At 37.2% G+C, this 22,204-nt stretch overlaps 1 protein-coding gene across 1 annotated transcript in view; it reads left to right on the top strand.

Annotated features, from left to right (window-relative positions):
• Positions 1-22,204, top strand: part of LOC150109494 (outer dynein arm-docking complex subunit 4) — a 96,611-nt gene that overhangs the window by 67,390 nt on the left and 7,017 nt on the right. The window contains exon 5 of the mRNA XM_090402509.1: positions 2,506-2,713. Within this exon, the coding sequence (XP_090258635.1) occupies positions 2,506-2,713 (208 nt within the window). The remainder of the gene's footprint in view (positions 1-2,505; positions 2,714-22,204) is intronic.

The raw sequence follows: 22,204 nt of genomic DNA, 5'->3' as shown, positions 1-22,204 counted from the left end.
AATAAGCATACATTTTGAATCATTCTGTATATGATATCCTTCATATTATATTTTTAACATATCTACAATGGTTACGCACTGGATATTATCGTAATATGCATCCTACAAGAAAAAAAAAAAAATATATATATATATATATATACTCTCATATAAATCCAGTATAAGTCTGCTTGCCTAAATAAACTGAATAAATGCTGTATTAAATTTGGTATAACAATCAACAATAAAAAGACGAAATGTGAACTGCATCCTGAATGGAGAACTTACAGAAGAAGCATAATATTTCAGCTATTCAGGCACAATTTTTAGTAAAGTTGGCAAATTTAAAATTTTAAATATGGAAATAGACAACAGAATTAGCAAAACTGGTATGGTAGGAAGGAAAAAGAACAAAGTTTCATGGAATTAGAGAAATTATTCAAAACACTAAAACTAGCTGTATACAAGACAGTGTTCGAACCAGTTTTAAAAAATTATGGATCTGAAAGCTGGTTTAGAAAAAAAAAAACACTATCAGTCTAGAGACCGCAGATATTAGAGAGAAAGATTAGAAGCGTGAATAGAGGGCATCAATGGCAATATCATATTAAAAACAATGATATGAGGAAAGAACTCAACATTGCTAGCATTGAACAATTTGTTAATCTCAATACATTAGGTTTTTTTTATTTTATTTATTTATTTTTTTACTGTCAGCAGCGCTTATGTCTTATCAATAATAGAAGATCTCAAAAATAAAAAAATGCTAATATTTTGTTGTAAATCAACTTCTTATAACACAGAGAAGTATTCATTTTTACTCAGGAATTGATAAATTTTTACTACTTCTGTTTTGTCCGATGAAAATGTCCATGTACCATTAAAGAAACTTTCACTTCAACAGATGCTATAATGCAGAAGCCAGAAAACAGGTGGCTTTGTTTAACACTGAATACGGTAAAAAGACATTTATGTATTGCGATGGCAAATAAGTTTGTTCAGTTTATGCGTTAGTAAAAGTTTACGCCTTTACGAAATTTATCTTCACTGCATTTACTTTTCATATCGGTATCAATGCAATATCATTTCAATTTTCTAGCGAATAACATTTTCAGCGAATTTTTTCTGCAATCAATAGTTCGCGAGATGAATTTTTCTGATTTTTCCTCGCGATGAATTGTTCGGACACGAACATAGCCATATGTAAAAATCGGAAAAAGTAATCATTTGGGAAAATAACTCTTTTACTTAATTATTTATACACAAATATAAATATACGCAAAAGAAGAAATCCATCGGAATCAAATCGGGACTGCGCGGTGGCCACAAGCAGTGGGATACGCGCAGTCACCATAATGTGGAGTTGCTCCATCATGTTGGAAAATGAGGCCCTACACATTCTCAATCTGGGGAAACACAAATTTCTCTAGCATATTTAGGTATGCCACTCTCGTAATCGTCTCCTCATGGAAAAAATGGCTCAACAATGCGATCATGCATGATCGCATTGTTGAGCCATTTTTTCGAACCAACTCGAAAATTCCAAATCAGAAAACTCAACTTTAAGAAACATCTCATCTCTGGAAAATGGAAGACCACAAAAAAACTTGGCGTGAATGTATAAAAAAAAGTTCTCCATCCTAAACTTATTTTCATCAAAACTGCAGAAACCGAGAAGAGAAAAATTCTACAGCTCATTTAATGAAATTGCTGAAAAGGACTTCAGCATCCTACGTTTATCAAGGATGTCAAGTGCAAAATTTGGTAGAACGAATTTCTTAGCCTATTCCTCCCCTTATTAACTGCAATTACATGTTTTCGAGGTTATTCGGGAGATAAGTGCATGCGGTACTCCTGTCTTCCCTACAGATAAATCGCTAACTGTACAATGAAGCAGGATGTACACTTACATTAAATGCTCTAGAATGCAAGAAAATAATTATTACGTTTCAATGACCGCTTCCATATGATGTCTGTATCATGAGTAACGTTCCACATTGTTACTGAACATTTTCTAAACAATAGTTTGCAAGAAAAATGACTTTTCGATGAATTCTTTCATAATTCATCGAAAATTTTTCGGTGAATAGTTTTTTCGATGAATTGCATTTTCGACGAATTGTCGTTCGATGAATTGTCATTCGAGGAATTGGTCATTCGATGAATTGCCTTTTCGACGAATTGCCATTCGTTAAATTGCCGTTCGGCGAATTGTTTATTCGGCGAATTGCTTTTTCGATGAATTGCTGTTCGATGAATTGCATTCGGTGAATTGTCTTTCGATTAACTGTTTTTCGATGAATTTGCCGGTAACCAAATCTGACTGCTGAAAAGGAGTAGTATGTAGAAGGGAGCAGGCAAAGTTATGAAGATATGTTATAGAAATATTTTAAACTTAAGAAATATAAAAATTTATTTTCATTTAGTATACCAGTATTTGTTAGTATATTAGTAAAGTCATTTTTTCAAATAGTATTGTTTTTTTGTATAATAATTAAGTTTTTTTTTGTAATTATTTTTGAATAGCTCTAGTAGACAAGCATTACCAGGTATGCCTACAAAAATGTGACAAACTTCTCAAAATTCTGGCCACCTATACTGATAATGATCTTCCAGCCAAATCTGAACTCTTGGCCAGTACCTACAGTAACCTTGGTTGTCTTTATATTGAATTAAAGGACTATACATCTGCTTTAGAATATCATCAGCTTGACCTGCAAATTGCTGAGGACTAGTAAGTTATTTTATATATGCATTATTGAATTGATGGAGGAATTGAAGAGATAACATTATCACACATCTATACGTCTTCTAATTACTAAAGCATTCATTGCAGCATTATATAAACTAAGGAATGCATTAACTAGGTTAATGCATTCCTTAGTTTATATATGCAGCAGTTACCATTCTGCTATTTTCACCTTGGGCAGTCATTCACAATATGAGTGATCGTCTGGGCCACATGGGAACAGTCACAATAAGGGTGGTCTGGCAGTCTCCATTTATGTAGTAGGTAGCCACATCTGCTCTGGTTAGTTCTGATCCTGTTGACAGATGATCATATCTTCTTAGGAAGAGCAAAACTAGGCTTCAAGGCACAGGGCTCTTCAATCAGGAAGCCATTTGTTGGACGAGTGTTCTTTCTACGTGTCAGGTGTTGATGGTAAAGCAGCTGAAGAGAGTTTGTCCATGGACCAGAAAGAGGTACTTGATTTTAGGCAAAGACTAGGTGGATTTATGAGAGTCTGGTGCAGGATCAGGAGCGAGGTGCTCATTACTTTATTAAATTCTTTAGTCGAGGCTAGTCTTCTCCATATATTTGATGGAGCAATGTTAGATAGGACATGCAGCCAGGGAGAGAGGGGTGCTCTCAGTATCTCACTAATTGTGTGCATGATAGAGTTTAGCAGGGTGTCCAAAGGTACCAAGCCCCCTGGACCACTTGCAGCAACCATTAATCCTGTAAAATCCCTTATAAACTTAAATGCTTCTATCATATCACTGGTTTTTAATCTTTCTCCAAACCTCTGCCATTTCCATTTCTTCAGTCTCTTGCCGTAAACTAACAATCCAGAGTCATATTGCCTTATCATTCATCTCTAGACTTTGCAGATTTGTTCACCCAATTTCTCTGTGATGAGAAAATTCTGGACAGCATCCAGAGATGATTGACCTAGGAATGCTATTCTGGAAGATTGGTTACAGAGCTCTAGGGAGTTGACAAAAATTGCCTTGATCAGACCACATGCGCACTGATCAAAGCAATTGTACAGTTGTACAACTTGCTACGTAACCTTTGTAAATTTACAGTGTGTTCTCTGAAACTTTGGAACATGTCCATCATCCTTACCTGAATGCCATGCCATTCGTTGATGCATACAGCCCTACCTCTACACTCCTATGAGTAAAACTTTGCACTTATTTAGAGTAATCCTCCACTTATTTGTCAAATGATTAAAAGTATTATTAAAAAATAGCTGAATATCCTCCATCAGTCCAGTAAAAACATCATTAAGAAAGAATTTGAACAGTAGTGACTCAAGAACAGAACCTTACAGCATCCAACTCTGAGTGATCCACAAGATCACTCTAAATCTCACAACCAACCTCATCACTCCATGACAGGAAATTCAGCATTGGTACCACTCAGTGAAAGGCAAATCCTACCATTGAGTAGAACTTCTCATCCCAGGGAAAAGCTTCTGCTGAAGGGAATAATCCACATCAGTCAAAGCTATACCATAGACAAGCATCTAATAGAATGCAGTGATCAAGACCGCTTCAGCAGATCCCACATTCATGCAAAACCACATCAGTGGAAGCCAGATCCAGGAAGATACCACGGTTGAATTAATGAAAAAAATCATATATTTCATCATGCATATTAAGGATTTAGGCCTAGCATAGCCTGTTCTGGCCTTAGAAGTCATTGTTGAATCGTTTAAGAGGACGTCCTGGTTTTCTTTTTCCTAATGGCTTGTATTTTAAGGCTTGTTTTGGTAATCTTTCTGTTTTCATTCTTTGAACGTGTTCCAGCCATTTATGTTTATATCATATATTTTCATTATATTATTATTATTACTATTAAGAAGTCATATTACTATTATTACTATTATTATTACTATTATGAAGTCATAAAGTCTCTGACTTTATGACTTCATAAAGTCAGAGACTCATCGTGGGAGGTACACACTCTTGAACACAGTGCTCATCCAACCGTGCCTTAAACTGATTCAAAGTGTCTACACCCACAACACACTCAAGCAATGCATTCCACTCACTAACCACACTCCATACAAAGAACCTACTCCTCATTCCTTTGCTCACACTCTCCTTATACAGTTTCCAGCAATGACTTCTTGTTCTACCCCCCCCCCCCTGCCTCCCATTCTACGAAAAATCTCTTCCATTTCAACCCGATAATAACCCCCTGACTAGCTTATATGCCTCAATCATATCCCCCTTTCTCCTATTCATGAGGCTTTGCAACTTACATTCTCTCAATCTGTCCTCGTACTCCACATTCCAAAGACCCCTGACTACCTTTTTTGAGTCTTCTCTGGACCCATTCCAACATATCCTCATCACCATGAAAACCAGGCAACGAAATCTGTACGCAGTAATCCATATGAGGCCTGATCAAGACCTTATATGATGGTATCATAACCTCTCTATTTTTGCATGTCAGGATCCTCTGCATCATTGCCATTATCAGATGTGATGTCTTCACAACTTGTGCAATGTGGCCCCTGAATTTCAGGTCCTTGTCCCCCATTACTCCTAGATCTCTCATCTCCTCTACTTCCATTAAAGTTTCCCCACCAAGTGTATACTTTGCATTCCATTGTTGCTTACCAGATCTCAAAACCTTACACTTTGCAACATTGAACTGATAGTTCTGCTTACCTGCCCATTCTTGCAATCTATTCAAGTCCTCTTGTAAGGCTATAACATCTGCTTGAATCTGCATTGCTCTCCCCAGTTTTGCATCATCTGCAAACAGCTGCATATCACTAGTTAAATCCATCCCAATATCATTAACATACAAAGTGAACAACAATGGTCCCAAAACTGATCCCTGTGGCACACCACTAGGGACCTTTCTCTTGCGAGATACCGCACTCCCATATACAACTTTCAAATACCTATCCAACAGCTAGTCACTGATCAACTCAGAAGTCTGTTATTCAATCCCATCTGTTTCAATTTATTTAAGAGCTTATCGTGTGGCAGTCAATCAGAAGCCTTTGCAAAATCCAGGTACACCACTGTGTATGCATCTCACCTGTCCAAGGTATTTGTTACTTTGTTATAGTGCATAAGCAAGTTAGTGAAACATGACCTCTCCTTAACAAACCCATGCTGATAACCACAGAGAATACTGTCGTTTTCAACCCAATTCTGTATCGCACATCTCGCCAATCTCTCCAGTACCTTCACCACAACTCCAGATATATAGACCCTATAATTTGAAGCTACAGCCTTGTTACCACCCTCATGCAGTGGAACAATTTTACCCTCCTTCCACTACCTTAGAACCGATGCTGTTGTAAGACCTTTATTAAACAGACATGCCAATGCTACTGCCAATTCCCTGGAACATTCCCTTAAGATGTTTGGTGATATTCATCAAATCCTATCGCCTTATTGACATCAATCTCGTTTACTTCCTCAAATACCTCCTGTTCACTCATAATTAAGACATCCCCTTCTATGTCCTCTACACGTAAAGTTCCTCATGATTCCACCTTTATCAGGATTAAGCACACTTAAAAATTGATCACTGAACACCTGAACAGTGTCTTCTGCAGCAGTTACCATTCTGCTATTTTCATCCATTAACTTCATTTTACCATAGTCATTCTTCTCTCTACTTGCCACACATCTAAAAAACTCTCTACTGTTTTTCTTCGCCTGATTTGCCAATTTCTGCTCATTCTCTACTTTTGTTTTCCTTACTAACTGAGTCACTCTCCTGGCTTGTTCTTTATACTCTTCAAGTAACTGATTATTACTATTATTCATCTTACTTCCTCCAAAGTATTTTCTTTTTTCAAGATTTCATGCTTAATCTCCACATGCCTTATTCAGTTTTTTGGCCTTCAGAATACATTCACATATTGATGCAGTTATGTATTTCTTTGTCAATTCCCATGTAGCATTATTTCCTTACCGCTCAACTCCTCTTTCCATGTTATAGCTGCAAGTTGTCTCCTAAGCTTGTCATAGTCACCAGCCTTATAATTCCATATATATCCTTTTCTCACAAAAGTCTGCATATGACCAGCAACAACACACATGATTACTTTACAATCACTTTAAACTGGAGGAAAGTGTGAAACCCCTCTCACAATCACATCCTCTGATGAAATGATTAAATCTAGAACTCTTGATCTTCGTGTTCCCTCCTTTACATGCTTCCTGAGATAATTATCTCTCAAGAACTTGAGAAATTCCTTTTCCTTATTCCCAAGTGATTCCTCTTCATTCCAATCTATACCACCATAATTAAAATCATTGATAATAATTACTCTTCCTTTGTTCACTAATTCAAGTTGTTTATACATTTATTCATCACCACCCTCCACATTCCCAGGCCTATAAGAACATCCAACTAAATATGTTTTTCTCTCAACCTCCTTGTTTATTTCATTAATTCCTTGTTCAGTCTTTTAGCCTCTCACTATACTGCCTGATAGTCATTGCCACTATTTCACTCTTTCATGTCTACCACATGTGGTCTTAATTCCTCTGCTGTCATCAGCAGCTCTCCCTCCCTCCCTTCTTGCCCTTTCTATCCTCACGAAAAATACTGTATCCTTCCATTTCCATTCCTGTTACAATATCATCTTCAGTCAACCGTGTTTCACTTATTTCAATGATTTTGAGATGAATAAACTCACCGAAACCATTTCATTCCCCATATTTCTGATACTTCTGACATTTATAAACAAGCACTGCAGTTCATTTTTAGGTCTAAAGCCAGTTCTATCCAAGCCATGTGTTGGTTGTGATTTCCTCACCACACCTGTCCAATCACCTTTATCACCACTTACCACATATATCTCTTTACATCATCTGCTTATATTACTATATATCATTATATCTATCTCTCCCTTCCATCTGATTCAGATGGGCTGGATCTCCTCTTAATGAGTAGTCATGGCGAAATAATGCAGCTGGCATGCCACTCCTCTGCTGCATCCCTATTGGAAGTATTCGTGACTGTAGTCCGTGTATGTGTGTGTTTACGGGGCTAGTTTGCCTTCTTGTGGGTTGAAAAACCCCAGCTAAACTGGGGGAAAAACCCTGCTGCCCACGCCCAAGACCGGCTAACTTGGCTATGGCTGAGGAAGATCTTTGAGCTCCTCACGTCTCCGACGGGAATCGAACCTAGGACACTTCTTCCCCAGGACTTATCCTAAATGATTTCTGAAAATCATTGATTAAATCCCTTAACATATCTTTTTCAAAGTATGTTAAGGGATTTAATCAATGATTTTCACTGAACCTTTTATCTAATTCCTCTAAACAGTGCTAGAAAACAGATGATGTGCCAGACTGCACTGTTTCCTTGTAATTAGAGGAAACCGTGAAGTGTGACACATGTGATCAGTTTTTCTATGATAATTTGCATTTTTTGCTTCTCATCTTTAGTTTATTTACCATGAAGAAGCCATCAATCCGTTAGTGGTGAAATCGATGTTTCCTTTTTTTTTTTTTTTTTTATGACCAGTTAAAACCAGTTTCTTTTAATGATAGTAAATAATTAGAACCATATCAATAGCTACTGGAGTTTAATTCTTTGTATTACTGTTATTTTTGAGTTCTGTCATCTTTCTTGAAGAAACACTGGTTAATTATTAGCCTAGAGACTTATTCTTGCTAGTTTCTGTATCCACATTTGATCTATGGGCTCTGGAGTATAATATTTTGTGCTTGGAGTTCAGGCTTTTGGAATTTTGAATTCTACAGTCCAAGTCTTTTATTTGTTACTTGGTGGACTTCATTGTGTTATCATTTATCTTTTTCTGCCTATGTTGTGTGGGTTGCAAGTAGGCCAGCCATTTCCTTGATAATCTCAACAAATTCTTGATAGCTTAAGGATTATCAAAATACTTCTTCATAATGAAGTTCTTAAGTCCTGTTCTTAATATTACTAAGTCAACCAAGTCATAAAAGAACAGGACAATGGAACTCCAGCAATCTCCAAAGCCAGTATGTCAAGCATGTTATACCAAGTCCATTGGTTGGATATATACAGAAAGTAAGTACAGAAACATAATATGACTCAAAATAAGAGTACTCCAGCCAGTGGATATTGATGTAGTTCTGGGGTGTTGTTGTTTTTTTAATCTTTTTTTTTTGTTTACTTTTAATTTTCCCTTGCTAGGTCAGACTATGGTCAGTGGTCGACCAAACTAGCAATGTTGGAATTTTTTTTTTTTTTTTTTGCACTTCGTTAGACTATAATAAATTTAGCTTAATCCTTTATCCAAGCGTAAGCAAACAGAGTTTATGCCTGAAGTATCTTCAGGACTGAGGCAACTCGTGGTAAAAGTGGACCAAGCTCTCATCACTAATTGTTTTAGTATCTCCCATAATGCAAAGCACATCTCCTTGTGGACATGTATAATGCTATGCATTAAGGGAAGGGCCACTACCCAGACTTGTTTCGACCTTTCTTTATCACCACCTCTGGTTTGGCTCCCACTGACGAGACCTCAATAAAGGTCGAAACCGGTCTGGGTAGTGGCCCTTCCCTTAATGCATTAGCATTATACATGTCCGCAAGGAGATGTGCTTTGCATTATGGGAGATACTAAGACAAGTAATGATGATAGCTTGGTCCACTTTTACCATGAGTTGCCTCAGTCCTGAAGATACTTCAGGTGCAAACTTTGTTTGCTTACACTTGGTAAAGGATTAAGCTAAATTTATTACAAACTAGCAATGCTGAAGCATACTGTAGCAAATTGTAATGTAATGTAATGTAATGTTGCTTGTGTAGTGTGATAGTAGTATATATAAGGGGGACTGGAAAGTGATCAGTTTTTTGAACTACATTTTTAATATAAATTTTATTAAAGAACAAATTAACATTATTCTATTCTATAATCGCCATCGTTAATTATAACCTTATTCCAATGATCTACTAAGTTTAGAATTCCTTTTTTGAAAAGGGTTTTTCTTTGGAGGCAAAAAATGATATCAAACTCCTTTGGACATCATCTTGCGAATGGAAGGTTTATTTCTTATGCTGTGTTCTAAGAACCTGAATAAGTGATAGTCACTAGGGGCAATATCTGGCGAATATGGAGGATGTGGTAGAAGTTTCCATCCTAACTGCCTAATTTTTTCTTGAGGCATTCTTGCAGATGCATTATCTTGCTGCAAAATGACCCCATTTTGATTGACAAGCGCAGGACATTTGATTAACAATGCTTGATGTAGTCACTCTAATTGTTTACAGTAGATGGCTACTGTGATAGTCTTACCTTGTTCCATGAGTTCGTAATGAATAATTCCATGAATATCCCACCAAACGCACAACAGAACCTTTTGTGAATGAAGTCCATCTTTAGGTGTTGGAATTGGAGTTTGATTTGGAGAAAGCCACTGTTTTTTGCATTTATTATTCTTATACAGCACCCATTTTTCATCACCAGTTAAGACTCATTCCAAAAAGAGGTCATTTTGTTGTCTGATCAACAATGAATTGCAAATCGCCCGTCTCTGTGCTTTATTGTTTTCTGACAGTTCATGCGGTACCCATACACTCTGTTTAAGAACCTTGCCACTCTTATGTAAGTGCTCTTGGAGAGTTGACCATGATGAATTAAGTTTCTCTGCTAATTCTTGTATGGTTTGTTTTGGATCTGATTCAACGAGAGTCTTAAGAGCATCGTCAGCTAGAGTAAGAGGTCTTCCAGATCGAGGACAATCAGAGAGATCACAATTTTTTTCTGCAAATCTTCTAAACCATCATTGACATTTGTTAACCTTCAATACGTCTCCATAAGTTGAGCAAATGATTTTGGTAGCCTCGGTAGCATTCTTTCCTTGGCGAAAAAAAACAGTATACAATGGAGTAAATGGTGCTCTTCAATTTTCAAGTCTGCCATATTAAAAAAAATAATCTAAAATTAAAAAAAACAGATTTTTTAAATAGAAAAGTAATGCCAATATTTAAATAAAAATTGAATTTAATAATTTATGTGTTATTTAAGAAAAAACAATTGGCTGAAAATGACCTATTAAAAATAATTGATTACTTTCCGGTCCCCCTTATATATATATATCAGTGGTGTTGCATGCCCATTTTGGATGGGTATGCTGTCATGTGGATTATGCAAACTGCACTACAAAATTCATGCCAGTGTGACCATATGATTGCATTTTTCTCGATGTATGCAAGTTTTAGGAGTGCATAGCGGATCAGCGCTCATCTTAATACAATTAAATATAGGATAACTTTGAATACTTTAATTTGTCAATTAATTGTAAATTCTGCATAAACCAAATCTGCATACAGAAGGGTGAACAATGTGTTTGTTTTTAAATATATTAGAAAACAATACTGAAGTGGAATGTTATATTTAGTAGGTATGTTTGAATTACTCAAAGGTATAAATATGAACCATCATTAATAAGTCATATGAGAATGTAAAATTTAAAGGAAAGAATAAGTGTGAGTTGAAATACTTTCATTAATGGCAAACGAATTATTAATAATCGATATTTTGATATGTGTGTCTTATAAGTTGCAGGGCAGAGCAAATGGCATGTGATCCTATTAAGTCTAGCATGGATAAGATTTAATTATTCCATTATAATTTATAATGGAATAATTAAAAAAAAAAAAAACTTATGAAGAGAGGGAAAGAGATTTGTTTGTAAAGTATAAATAACTAACCAATAATAAATAGCCACTATAGGGAGAGGCTAATCCAATGAAATAATAATGCTGAGCAAGTGATTCATTTAGGTGTGACAGGCAGTGCTTTTTTTCTGGCGGTATGCAACGGTACGCAGTACTGGCACCTTTTTTCTTAAGTTTTTAAAAATTTGCGATTTATTGACAGCAAAATGTATTACAAATATTCCAGTAGATGGCACTGTGTTCACGAATTGAATTTTCAGTTTTGATTACTCATAAGTTGGTATCCTGTTTCATCGTACGCAACCGGAAACAGAAGTTGTGTTCACTTTCGATTGCTTCCAATATCAGTTTGAGTTCTATATTCACTCTGCAACAGGTAGGTGTTCACGTGAGGTTTGAATTAATATAAGTTAAATCGGTACAATCATTGTTCAACATGAGTAAAATAAGTAGTTACTTTATGCCATTGAGTAAAAAAAGGAAGGCTGAAGAAGCAGAAATTGCTGAATCTACTTGTAATCCGGTAAAACAGAAAACTACCACCAAAAATACACTTGGTGAAGAGTATCATGAAACCAAGATCCATGTGGTCAAAAGGAAGCAGATTCTGATAATGATTGGCCCGAATGTTGGACACTTTTGCAGAAAAATGACTTCTGAGGGAGAAAAACGAGTGGCTTATGTCAAGAAGAATAAAATGTTGGGCTGTAAAGTGTGTCGTGATGTCGGAAGTCTTGCTGTCGATAAACACATGGGAATGAAAATTTCAGCAGAGTGGACAAATGGTCAAATCAGTCATTTTGGAGAATCTCACAAACAACAGTTAATGTCATTAAGAAAAAAGATTTACGATCATAAGGAGAGTGCAGCACACAAAGCATGCCAAAAAATAAAATCTGAAGCAAAAAAAAAAGAAACATTAAAGAAAGTTTTCCTAAATACTTTGTCTCGTAATAAAGACGTAACAGGAAAAGTGTTTTGAACCGCTTACAAAGTTGCGAGGAGAAATCAATCATTTAATAACTTTGAAGATGAAATAAATTTACAGGAACTTAATGGCCTAGAAATGGGATATATTCTTCATTCTGCAAATGCTGGCATTAACATTGTGAGCCATACCACAAATGAAATGAGAAAAACATTAATAGACAATATAGTGAATTCCAAGAACAAAAATCATTACTTATTGATGAATCGACAACTGTGAGTAACACAACAACATTGATTGTTATTGTTCGTGTAGTTCTTCCTGAACTTTGCTCCTGTGAGTCTTTTCCTAGATTTGATCGAATTATTAGATGTAACTGCTAGAGAAATTCTAAACTCTTTAATTAGTCATCTTGAGTGTTTAGGATTATCTGAATATTACTTAAAGGAGTATTTATTGTCTGTAACTTGTGATGGTGTGCATAATGATGTAAGGAGGATAATGCAAGAGAAGTTTCCTAGTGTTATTTTCTGGCATTGTGCTAGCCATCGCCTTGAATTGTCTGTTAGTGACACAGAAACAATGTGGCATGAGTGAATCGCTTTAAGAGTTTCATGGACACACTTTATGTCACTTATCATGCTTCACCTAAGAATACTAGGGAACTATAGGAATGTGCAGCGACTCTAGAACTTCGGTTTCTTAAAATTGGCAGAATTTTAATCACTCGCTGGGTTGCATCTAGCTTTTGCACTGTTTCTGCAGTGTGGCAAGACTTTGAGGCCCTCGTCCATCACTTTCTGGAGGCAAAAGAAGACAGCAGAAGAAGCAAAACAGATTGCTTTCTTTGTGAGGGCCTTTTAAGAAAAATAACATCATGCGAGTTTGTTCTTGATTTGGGCCTTATGTGTGATGCTCTCCAAGAACTTAGTGAACTAAGTCTAGATTTACAAGAGAGAAATATTGACTTGTACAAAGCAGACAGGAAGATAAAGAATACAATTCAACTTTTTGAAGAAAGAATTGAAAATCCTGGTCCGCACTACAGTATTTATCTTCAAAGTCGGAAGAACATGAAGTTCAAAGGGATTCGGCTCCAAAAAAAGGAAAGACACTGTCCTGCAATAAGTTCATCTGCTTTCTATAAAAGTCTGAAAGAAGCTGTTGGAAAGCGTTTGCTAGAAGGGGATGATGCTGATTTACCTGAATGTGCTAAGATTTTAGATTCCAAGTATTGGCAAAAAATCCTGGGAAGCATCTGACATTTGGTGAAGCTGAAATTAAAAAGTTAGCATGCAAATTTCGCTTGAATGAAAGAGAAGCAGTTTGTGGTTTCTGTGATTATCTTCAAGAAAATAAAGTCCCGGACATACTACTTCCTCTAAAGCGCACTTTGGGCACAATTGCAATATCTTCCAGTGAATGTGAAAGGGGGTTTCTCTCAGATGAATCTTATAGTAACTTCATCTAGGTCATCTTTGTTTGTACGGACAACTTCTGCACTAATGTTCATCAAGATAGTAAAGCCTCCTCTCGCTCAATTCAACCCTAGCAAACATGTGGACTCATGGCTGCTCCGAGGTCGTCATTCTGTAGTTGATACCAAAAACAAGAGATCTATAGATGACGAGGGTATCGGATGATATGTTAAAAGTGTGGAAGTTTCTGTAATAACATCTTCATGGTGAGTACCGGACCTTTTTTTTTTTTTTTTCAGAAAAAAAGCACTGGTGACAGGATTATATGCAGATTGATGGAGCAGCAAATCATCTCATAAAATTTGTTGTGCATGTTATGTGTATTTCTCTGGTTTATGGATATTTTGCTTCATTTTCTAAGAATTTTCTTTTGTTTACTGAGATTCAGTATACATTTTATGCAATAATAGGATGCATAATATCTCATCATTATCAGAATTATCCACACTTTCAGGAATCCCACATTCATTAGGTTTTTTTTAATGTCAGTCGCTCTTTTGTCTTATCAATAATAGAAGATATCTCACATGCAAGTATTTTGTTGTAGATCAACAACTTCTTTTAATGCAGAGAAGTAGTCAATTTTATTAAGGAATAGAGAAATTTTACTATGTTTGTTGTTTCCCACTAGAATAAAAATGTCCCCATGCCATTAAAACACTTTCCATCCTCAACAAATACTATATCTACATAAGCAAGAAAAACAAGTACCATTGTTTATCACTCAAACAAATGGAAAACACTCCTCTTCCGCAGACTATTATCATCATTATCATTACCCAAAGACCTAATGGAGTCAAAAACTCATATAGGAGGTCCTTTTATCACACACACACACACACACACACACACACACACACACACACACACACACACACACACACACACACACACACACACACACATCTCATCATACCGTGTCTTAAACACACTCAAACTCCTTGCAGACACCACACTCTCAGGCAAGGCATTCCAATCATTCACAACTCTCCATGAAAATAACCTGCCTCTCACTCCCCTACTCATACCCTCTTTATACAGTTTCCAGGGATGACCTCTGGTTCTCCCCTGATCTCCCACTATTCTCTGTAGAACTTCTCCACCATTGATCCTATAACAACCCCTTACCAACTTGTAGGTCTCTATCATATCTCCCATCTTCCTCCTGTCCACCAGATTCTGCAAATTACATCTTCTCAATCTTTTCTCATACTTGACATTCCAGAGGTCAGAAACTACCTTAGTCAGTCACCTTTGGACACCTCTACAACATCTCTTCATCCTTCTGAAAACCTAGTGACCAAATCTGGGCACAATAGTCCATGTGTGGGCTAATCAAAGCCTTATACAATGGAACAAGAATCTCCCTACTTCTACACGTCAGTGTCCTCTGCATCATTCACAGAAGCCTTTGTGTTGTCTTCACAATTTTGGTGATGTGTCCCCCAAATTTTTGATCCTTATCCACTATCATCCCCCAGATCTCTTATTTCCTCTACCTCCAACAGTATATACTCACCGAGCATAAATTCTGCATCCAATCTTTTTTTTCCAAATTTTAAAACCTTACATTTTGCAACATTGAACTCACATCCCCATTTGCTTGCCCAATCACTCAATTTATTCAAGTCTTCTTGCAAGGCCACAACATCTTCACTACTCTTTATGGTTCATCCAAACTTTGCATCATCTGCAAACAACTGAATATCTCCATCCAAATCTTTGCCAATATCATTAATATACAAGTTAAACAGTAATGACCCTAACACAGACCCTTGAGGCACTGCACTAGTGACTTTCCTTTTCCTGGACATCGCACCTCCATACACAACTTGTTGATACCTATCAGATAGCCAGTCTCCAATCCAATGCTGCACTAATCTAATATCCAACCTCATCTGCTCTAGTTTGACTGTCAACTTATCACGAGGTACTCTATCAAAAGCCTTTGCGAAATCCAAGTATGTTACTGTGTATCCTTCTCCTCTGTCCAAGGAAGCAGTCACTTTATTGTAATAAGTAGATTACTAAAACATGACCTCCCTTTAGCAAATCCATGCTGTCCATCAGAGATAATACCATTGTTGTCAACCGAACTCTGAATCCCAGTTCTCACACTCACAAGCTTCTCCAACAACTTAAACACAACACCTGACACACAGATAGACCTATAGTTTGATGCTTGAGTTCGAACACCTCCTTTATGAAGTGGCATAATCTTTGCCCTCCTTCCACTCCTTAGGAACTTGACCAAGTGCAAGACTCGTATTAAAAAAATTTGTCAAGGCAGGTGTCAACTCTCTGGCACATTCCCAGAATACGCGGTGATATATTATCATGTCCCAAAGCCTTATTTACATCTACTTTACTCAACTCCCCAAACACCTCTTGCTCACTTACAGTCAGTCTCTCCTTCCCATCATCAACTTCTCTCAATCTCTCCATGAAGTCAGATTCACAAGATTGAAAGATCTATATGAACTGCTCATTAAATATATCCACCATGCATTCTGCAACAGCTGTGTTTATACCATTTTCTCCAATCAATGTCATCCTTCCATAATAATTCTTTCTTTTGCTGGCTACATATCGAAAGAACTCCCTAGGATTCTTTTTGGCTTCATTAGCTAACTACTATTCATAACTCTCTTTAGCTGCTCTCACCAACCAAGTCACCCTCCTTGCCTTGTCTTTGTAGACCTCATGAAATTGGTTATTTCCACTTCTCTTATGCTGCCTCCACAATGCCCTTTTTCTCTGTATCGTATGCTTAATCTTTTTATTCATCCATCTCGCACCTACCTTATTTAACCTTCTCACCCTTGGAATACATTTAGACATTGCATCTACTAGATAGTTTTTGAAAATCCCCCAAGCTGCATTGATCTTTTTTCCAGCTGACTCCTCATTCCATGCTACACCTGCAAGCTGTCTCCTGAGCTCTTCATGTAGTTCCACATATACCCTTTTCTCACAGATGTCCTCACACTGCTGGCAACCACCCAGGTAATCACCTCATGGTCACTCTCACCAATTGGTTTATTATTTGACACCTCATTTATAATTACATCCTCTGATGAGATAACCAAATCCAAGACCCTCAATCCTCGCATGCCCTCTGTTACTGTTACGTACTGTCTGAGGTAGTTATCCCTCAAAAACTCAAGATACTCATTTTCTTTACTTTTAGTTGCTATCTCATCATTCCAGTCTATATTGCCATAATTAAAATCGCCCATAATGATCACCCTTTTCTTATTTGCTTGACTAATTCGATTGTACATTTCATTATCACTACCACCACATTACCTGGTCTATAACAAAATCCAACCGAGTATTTGATTCCATTCACCTCTATCTCACACTATACTGCCTCAAAACCACTGGCTTTATTTCCCTGTTGTATCTCTACCTTGTATGGACATAACTGTTTTTCTATCATCAATAGCATCCCCCCATTCCCTTTTTACCCCTTCTGTCCTCACGAAACATATCATACCCTTCCATCTCTATTCCTGTCAGGATGTCGTCTTCATCCATCCATGTCTCACTTATTCCGACAATCTTTGGGTGAATAGACGCAATTAGTGCAACCATTTTATCGGCCTTGTTTCTTATACTTCTAGCATTTATATACAAACACAACAACTCATTTCTGGATCTACAGCTAATTCCAGTGATACCACTCACTCGATGTGATCTCTCCATGCTTGACTGGGGCCATTTCCCTTTCTGCTTCTTTATTTTAGAATCCTTTTCAATTCCAACTCTTGATCCCTGGTCATCCCATTCCTTTCCTGCCTACACATGCTCTCACCTCCTCTTGGAGCATCCACCTTTCTGATGCCGTGTACCCCTGTCCACCCTGAGCCTCCTCGTTTCCCTGCTCCTCTTGCACACCCATTCTCTCATTTTCTATACGCATACCACTCACTTCCCCATTCATATCCACCTCTTCAATCTCTCCTGTCTTACTCTCCTGCTCTTCCACATCATTCCCCACTTGATCTCATTCATTCTCTCTATTCACTTCTCTAATTTCCAGCAGCTATCTCTCCAAGCGACTACGACCATAACCACTCAAATGCAGTCCATCGCTCCCATACAGCTCACTTCGTCCGTCAAACTCATTCCACACATTAACAAACTGTACTCCCATCTCCTCACACATATCATTCATAATTCTTGCTCTCCGCCTCATTTCACCACAGTCATACCTAGGCAACACACTGACTACCCTTCCTGTCACACTATTCTCTTACATCCTTCCAACAGCCTCCTGATATCCATTCTTACACGCTCTTTGTCCTCTCTCAAATCATTTGTACCAATTAATACTATTAACTCTTTTGCTCGCTCCCGCCTCATATCCAATGCCTCAATCACTCTGCTCATTTTACCGCCTGGAAAACATACCTTGTGCATTCTATCCTCTAGCACATCTTTAATAATGGAGTCGCCATACAACACCACTCGCCTTTCATTAACTCTTTCATGCCATCATGATTTATTTTAATAGTTTTGACCTGAATTCTCTTAATTTCATTCCGCATCCAATTCAAATTCCGAATTTCGCAACACATTCTCTCTATCATTCAATCTTTCTAACTCTCGACCCCCTCTTCTCACTTTCACTCTCATTCATCTTTCTTTGTTTCCATACTTTCAGTCCAACTTTTGCCATCATTCATTCTTTCGATTTTTTTCACTTTCGATTTCTTTGGCGCGCCATTTCTAGTTTCTTTCGTTCTCTCAATTTCCTTCCGCCACTCTCGCCTCACTTTCGTCCCTTTTGTTATGGTTTTCAAATTGCTCTTTTTCTTTTTTTACTGATTTTTTAACATTTTTTCACCTCTCTTTCAGGCGTGCACTCAATTTACCCGAGACATTCTCGCTATGAACACTTTCTGTCATCAATTTCATATTTGCATTCATCAGTTCCTCGTTCAGGTCATACTTCGCACACACACCCTTCTTCCATCCACTCTAAACATCCACAAATCATTTATGTAATCGAAAGAATACATATAACAGACTTCACAATTAACGAAACAACTGAAATCTAAATTAAAGTCATGGAATGACAATGCCACCGCCATTTTTTTTTTCTCTGCAGGTTATTACTAGGTCTAATAATAACGATTTTGTAATTAAGTTTAGGCAAGAAAGATCCCCCACACTAATAATACCAGTAGCGCATGACATTTATAGCCACTCTTACTCAAACAGTTACAAATATATACTTAATTATTCCTAGAATAACTTATCTCAATCGGAGCTCTTCTTAGACACGTCCACAGTGCTTGGCTCACTAGCATCCCCTATGCTGCATTCATGCATCAGATACAATAACCAATCACAGCCACTAGTGCTATTGTATTAGCACTCACCCTGCCTCACCTTCTGGGCAGTTTAAAACCACTGGAACACTAAGAATTTGACCCACTGTGCCATCTGTATGTCTGTTCAAAGGACTCAAAGGTGTATGTATTTGTGACTGCACACCCAGGAAATTAATGTGATATGTGATGCATAGTTTAAGTGTCTCTTCATGAAGCATTGGTATATTGTGTTTAAATTTAGGAATCATGCAAAGCCAGTAAACAATTAGTATAGTCTTTAACAGGAATAAATGCAAAAATATAAAATTGGTGATATTGCTATTCAGTGGATGTGAACTGCACGCCTAGCATACCCAGAATATTCACCCCTGATATATATATATGTATGTGTGTGTGTGTATATGTATGTGTGTGTGTGTATGTGTGTATATGTTGTGTGTGTGTGTATATATGTTGTGTGTGTATATATGTTGTGTGTGTGTGTATATATATGTTGTGTGTGTGTGTGTATATGTATGTATATATGTATGTATTCCCCAGGATTCTACCATCTGTAATCTTTTGATCTAGGTAGATGTAGTCATTCACATTTTCTAGCATTACATCCTAAATATGTATATATCTGATTTATTATTAATATTATTACACCTTCCATGAAGTCGGTAGACTCATTTTGGGGGTTCATTCAACTGATAACATATTTATCATATTGCATCTTAAAATACCTTTTTGCATTAACAACACATTCTGGTAATGCTTTACATTCACTGACAATTCTACATGTACAAAATCTACTTCTCACACCTCTCTTCACAACATTCCTACATGTTGTGAAGAGAAATCCTCTTCTGAGAGAAAATCCTCTCACTGACATAATTTGTCTCTATTATATCACCTCTTTTCCTGCTATCCACTGAATTCTGCAGTCCACATTTCTTCAATCTTTCTCCATAGCCAGCATTCTAAAGTCCTGATATTGTCTTAGTCACTCATCTCTGGATCCTTTCCAATGTTTCCACATCACACTGAAAACCAGGTGACCAAATTTGAGCACAATAATCTAAGCATGATCTGATCATTTCTTTATACAATGGCACAATGACTTCCTTATCCCTACATGTTAGAGTACTTCTTATCATAGAAGCACTACAATGTGTAGTCTTTGTAACACTTGCAATATGCCCTCTAATTTCAGTCTACTCTCAACCAAATGTATAATCTCATCCACATCCTTCAGTATGACACCATCAATACAGTACACAGCCTTATATTTCTGCAATCCAAAATGCAACACCTTACACTTATTAATATTAAAAAGAAGAAGAGACGCCTGAGACTTGCCACTGGTTGCCTTCCTTTTTTAAGACACTGTTCCATCATACACAACTTGCTGGAAATGTTCAGAGAGCCAGTCTCTGATCCATCTAACCAATGGTAATTGGTATTGGTTGAGGTATTCACTGATCAATTTATAAGTGTGTTTCATCTTGATCAAGGTGAAATCATGATGAACTTAAGTGTAGAGGACATAGGATGGGATGGCTTAATTATGAGTGAACAGAGGAGGTATTTGAGTAAATAAATAAGATTGATGTCAATAAGGCAATAGGATTTGATGACATATCACCAAACATCTTAAGGGAATGTTCCAGAGAATTGGCAGTAGCATTGGCATACCTGTTTAATAAAAGTCTTACAACAGCATAGTTTCCAAGGGAGTGGAAGGAGGGTAAAATTGTTCCACTGCATAAAGGTGGTGATAAGGCTGTAGTTTCAAATTATAGGCTGGTCTGTATATCTGGAGTTGTGGTGAAGGTACTGGAGAGATTGGCGAGATGTGCAATACAGAATTGGGTTGAAAACAACAGTATTCTCTGTGGTTATCAGCATGGATTTGTTAAGGAGAGGTCATGTTTCACTAACTTGCTAATGTACTATAACAAGGTGACAAATACCTTGGACAGGGGAGATGCATGTACACTTGGATTTTGCAAAGGCTTCTGATTGACTGCCACATGATAAGCTCTTAAATAAATTGAAACAGATGGGATTGAATAACAGACTTCTGAGTTGGATGAGTGACTAGATGTTGGATAGGTATTTGAAAGTTGTATACGGGAGTGTAGTATCCCGGAAGAGAAAGGTCACTAGTGGTATGCCACAGGGGTCAGTTTTGGGACCATTTGTTCAATTTGTATATTAATGATATTGTGTTGGGTTTAACTAGCGATATGCAGCTGTTTGCAGATGATGCAAAATTGGGGAATGTAGATTCAAGCAATGTAGAGCAATGTAGATTCAAGCAGATGTTTTGGCCTTGCAGGAGGACTTGAATAGATTGCATGAATGGACAATTAAGTGGAACTTTCAGTTGAATATTGTAAAGTGTAAGGTTTTGAAATGTGCTAAGCAATGATGGAATGCAAAGTATACACTTGGTGTGGAAACTTTAAAGGAGGTAGAGGAAATAAGAGATCTGAGAGTGGTGGTGGAAAAGTACCGAAAATTCAGGGACCACATTGCACAAGTGTGAAGACATCACATCAGATAATGGCAATGATGCTGAGGATCCTGACATGCAGAAATAGAGAGGTTATGATGCCATTGTATAAGGCTTTGATCATGCCTCACATGGATTATTGTGCACAAATCTTGTTGCTGGGTTTCATGGTGAGAAGGATATTTTAGAAAGGTTCTAGAGAAGATCCACAATGGTTGTCAGTGGTCTTTGGAATGTTAAGTATGAGGACAGATTGGGAGAATGTAATTTTTTTTTTTTTTTTTTCCTGGTGATTTAATTCTGGGTATTCATAGCACTGGCTGCTGCCTTGGCCAGTAAAAATTCAGCCTCTGGAGAATGAGGGCTTTTTTTTGTTGTATTGTCATAAGAGAGAAGAATGAAGCGATCTTGGAAGCAGGTTGGTGATATCGATCTGGACTACAAGAAATGATAGCATTTCTTGTAGTCCAGATGGAATGGTTAGACAACTGTGACTCACTCATCAGTATCCCATCTATGGAAGCTGACTGTACTGTGTTAAGGTAGGGTTGACATTTGGTTAGAAGAAGTTGTGTTGTGCATCCAAAGCCCATT

Source organism: Typopeltis vanoorti, chromosome 2 (assembly GCF_054136105.1).
Source record: "Typopeltis vanoorti isolate ZY-2024b chromosome 2, IOZ_Tvanoo_1.0, whole genome shotgun sequence".
Classification (NCBI taxonomy): Eukaryota; Metazoa; Arthropoda; class Arachnida; order Uropygi; family Thelyphonidae; genus Typopeltis; species Typopeltis vanoorti.
The sequence above is the reverse complement of the archived record's forward strand: the minus strand, read 5'-3'. Positions and strand labels throughout refer to the sequence as shown.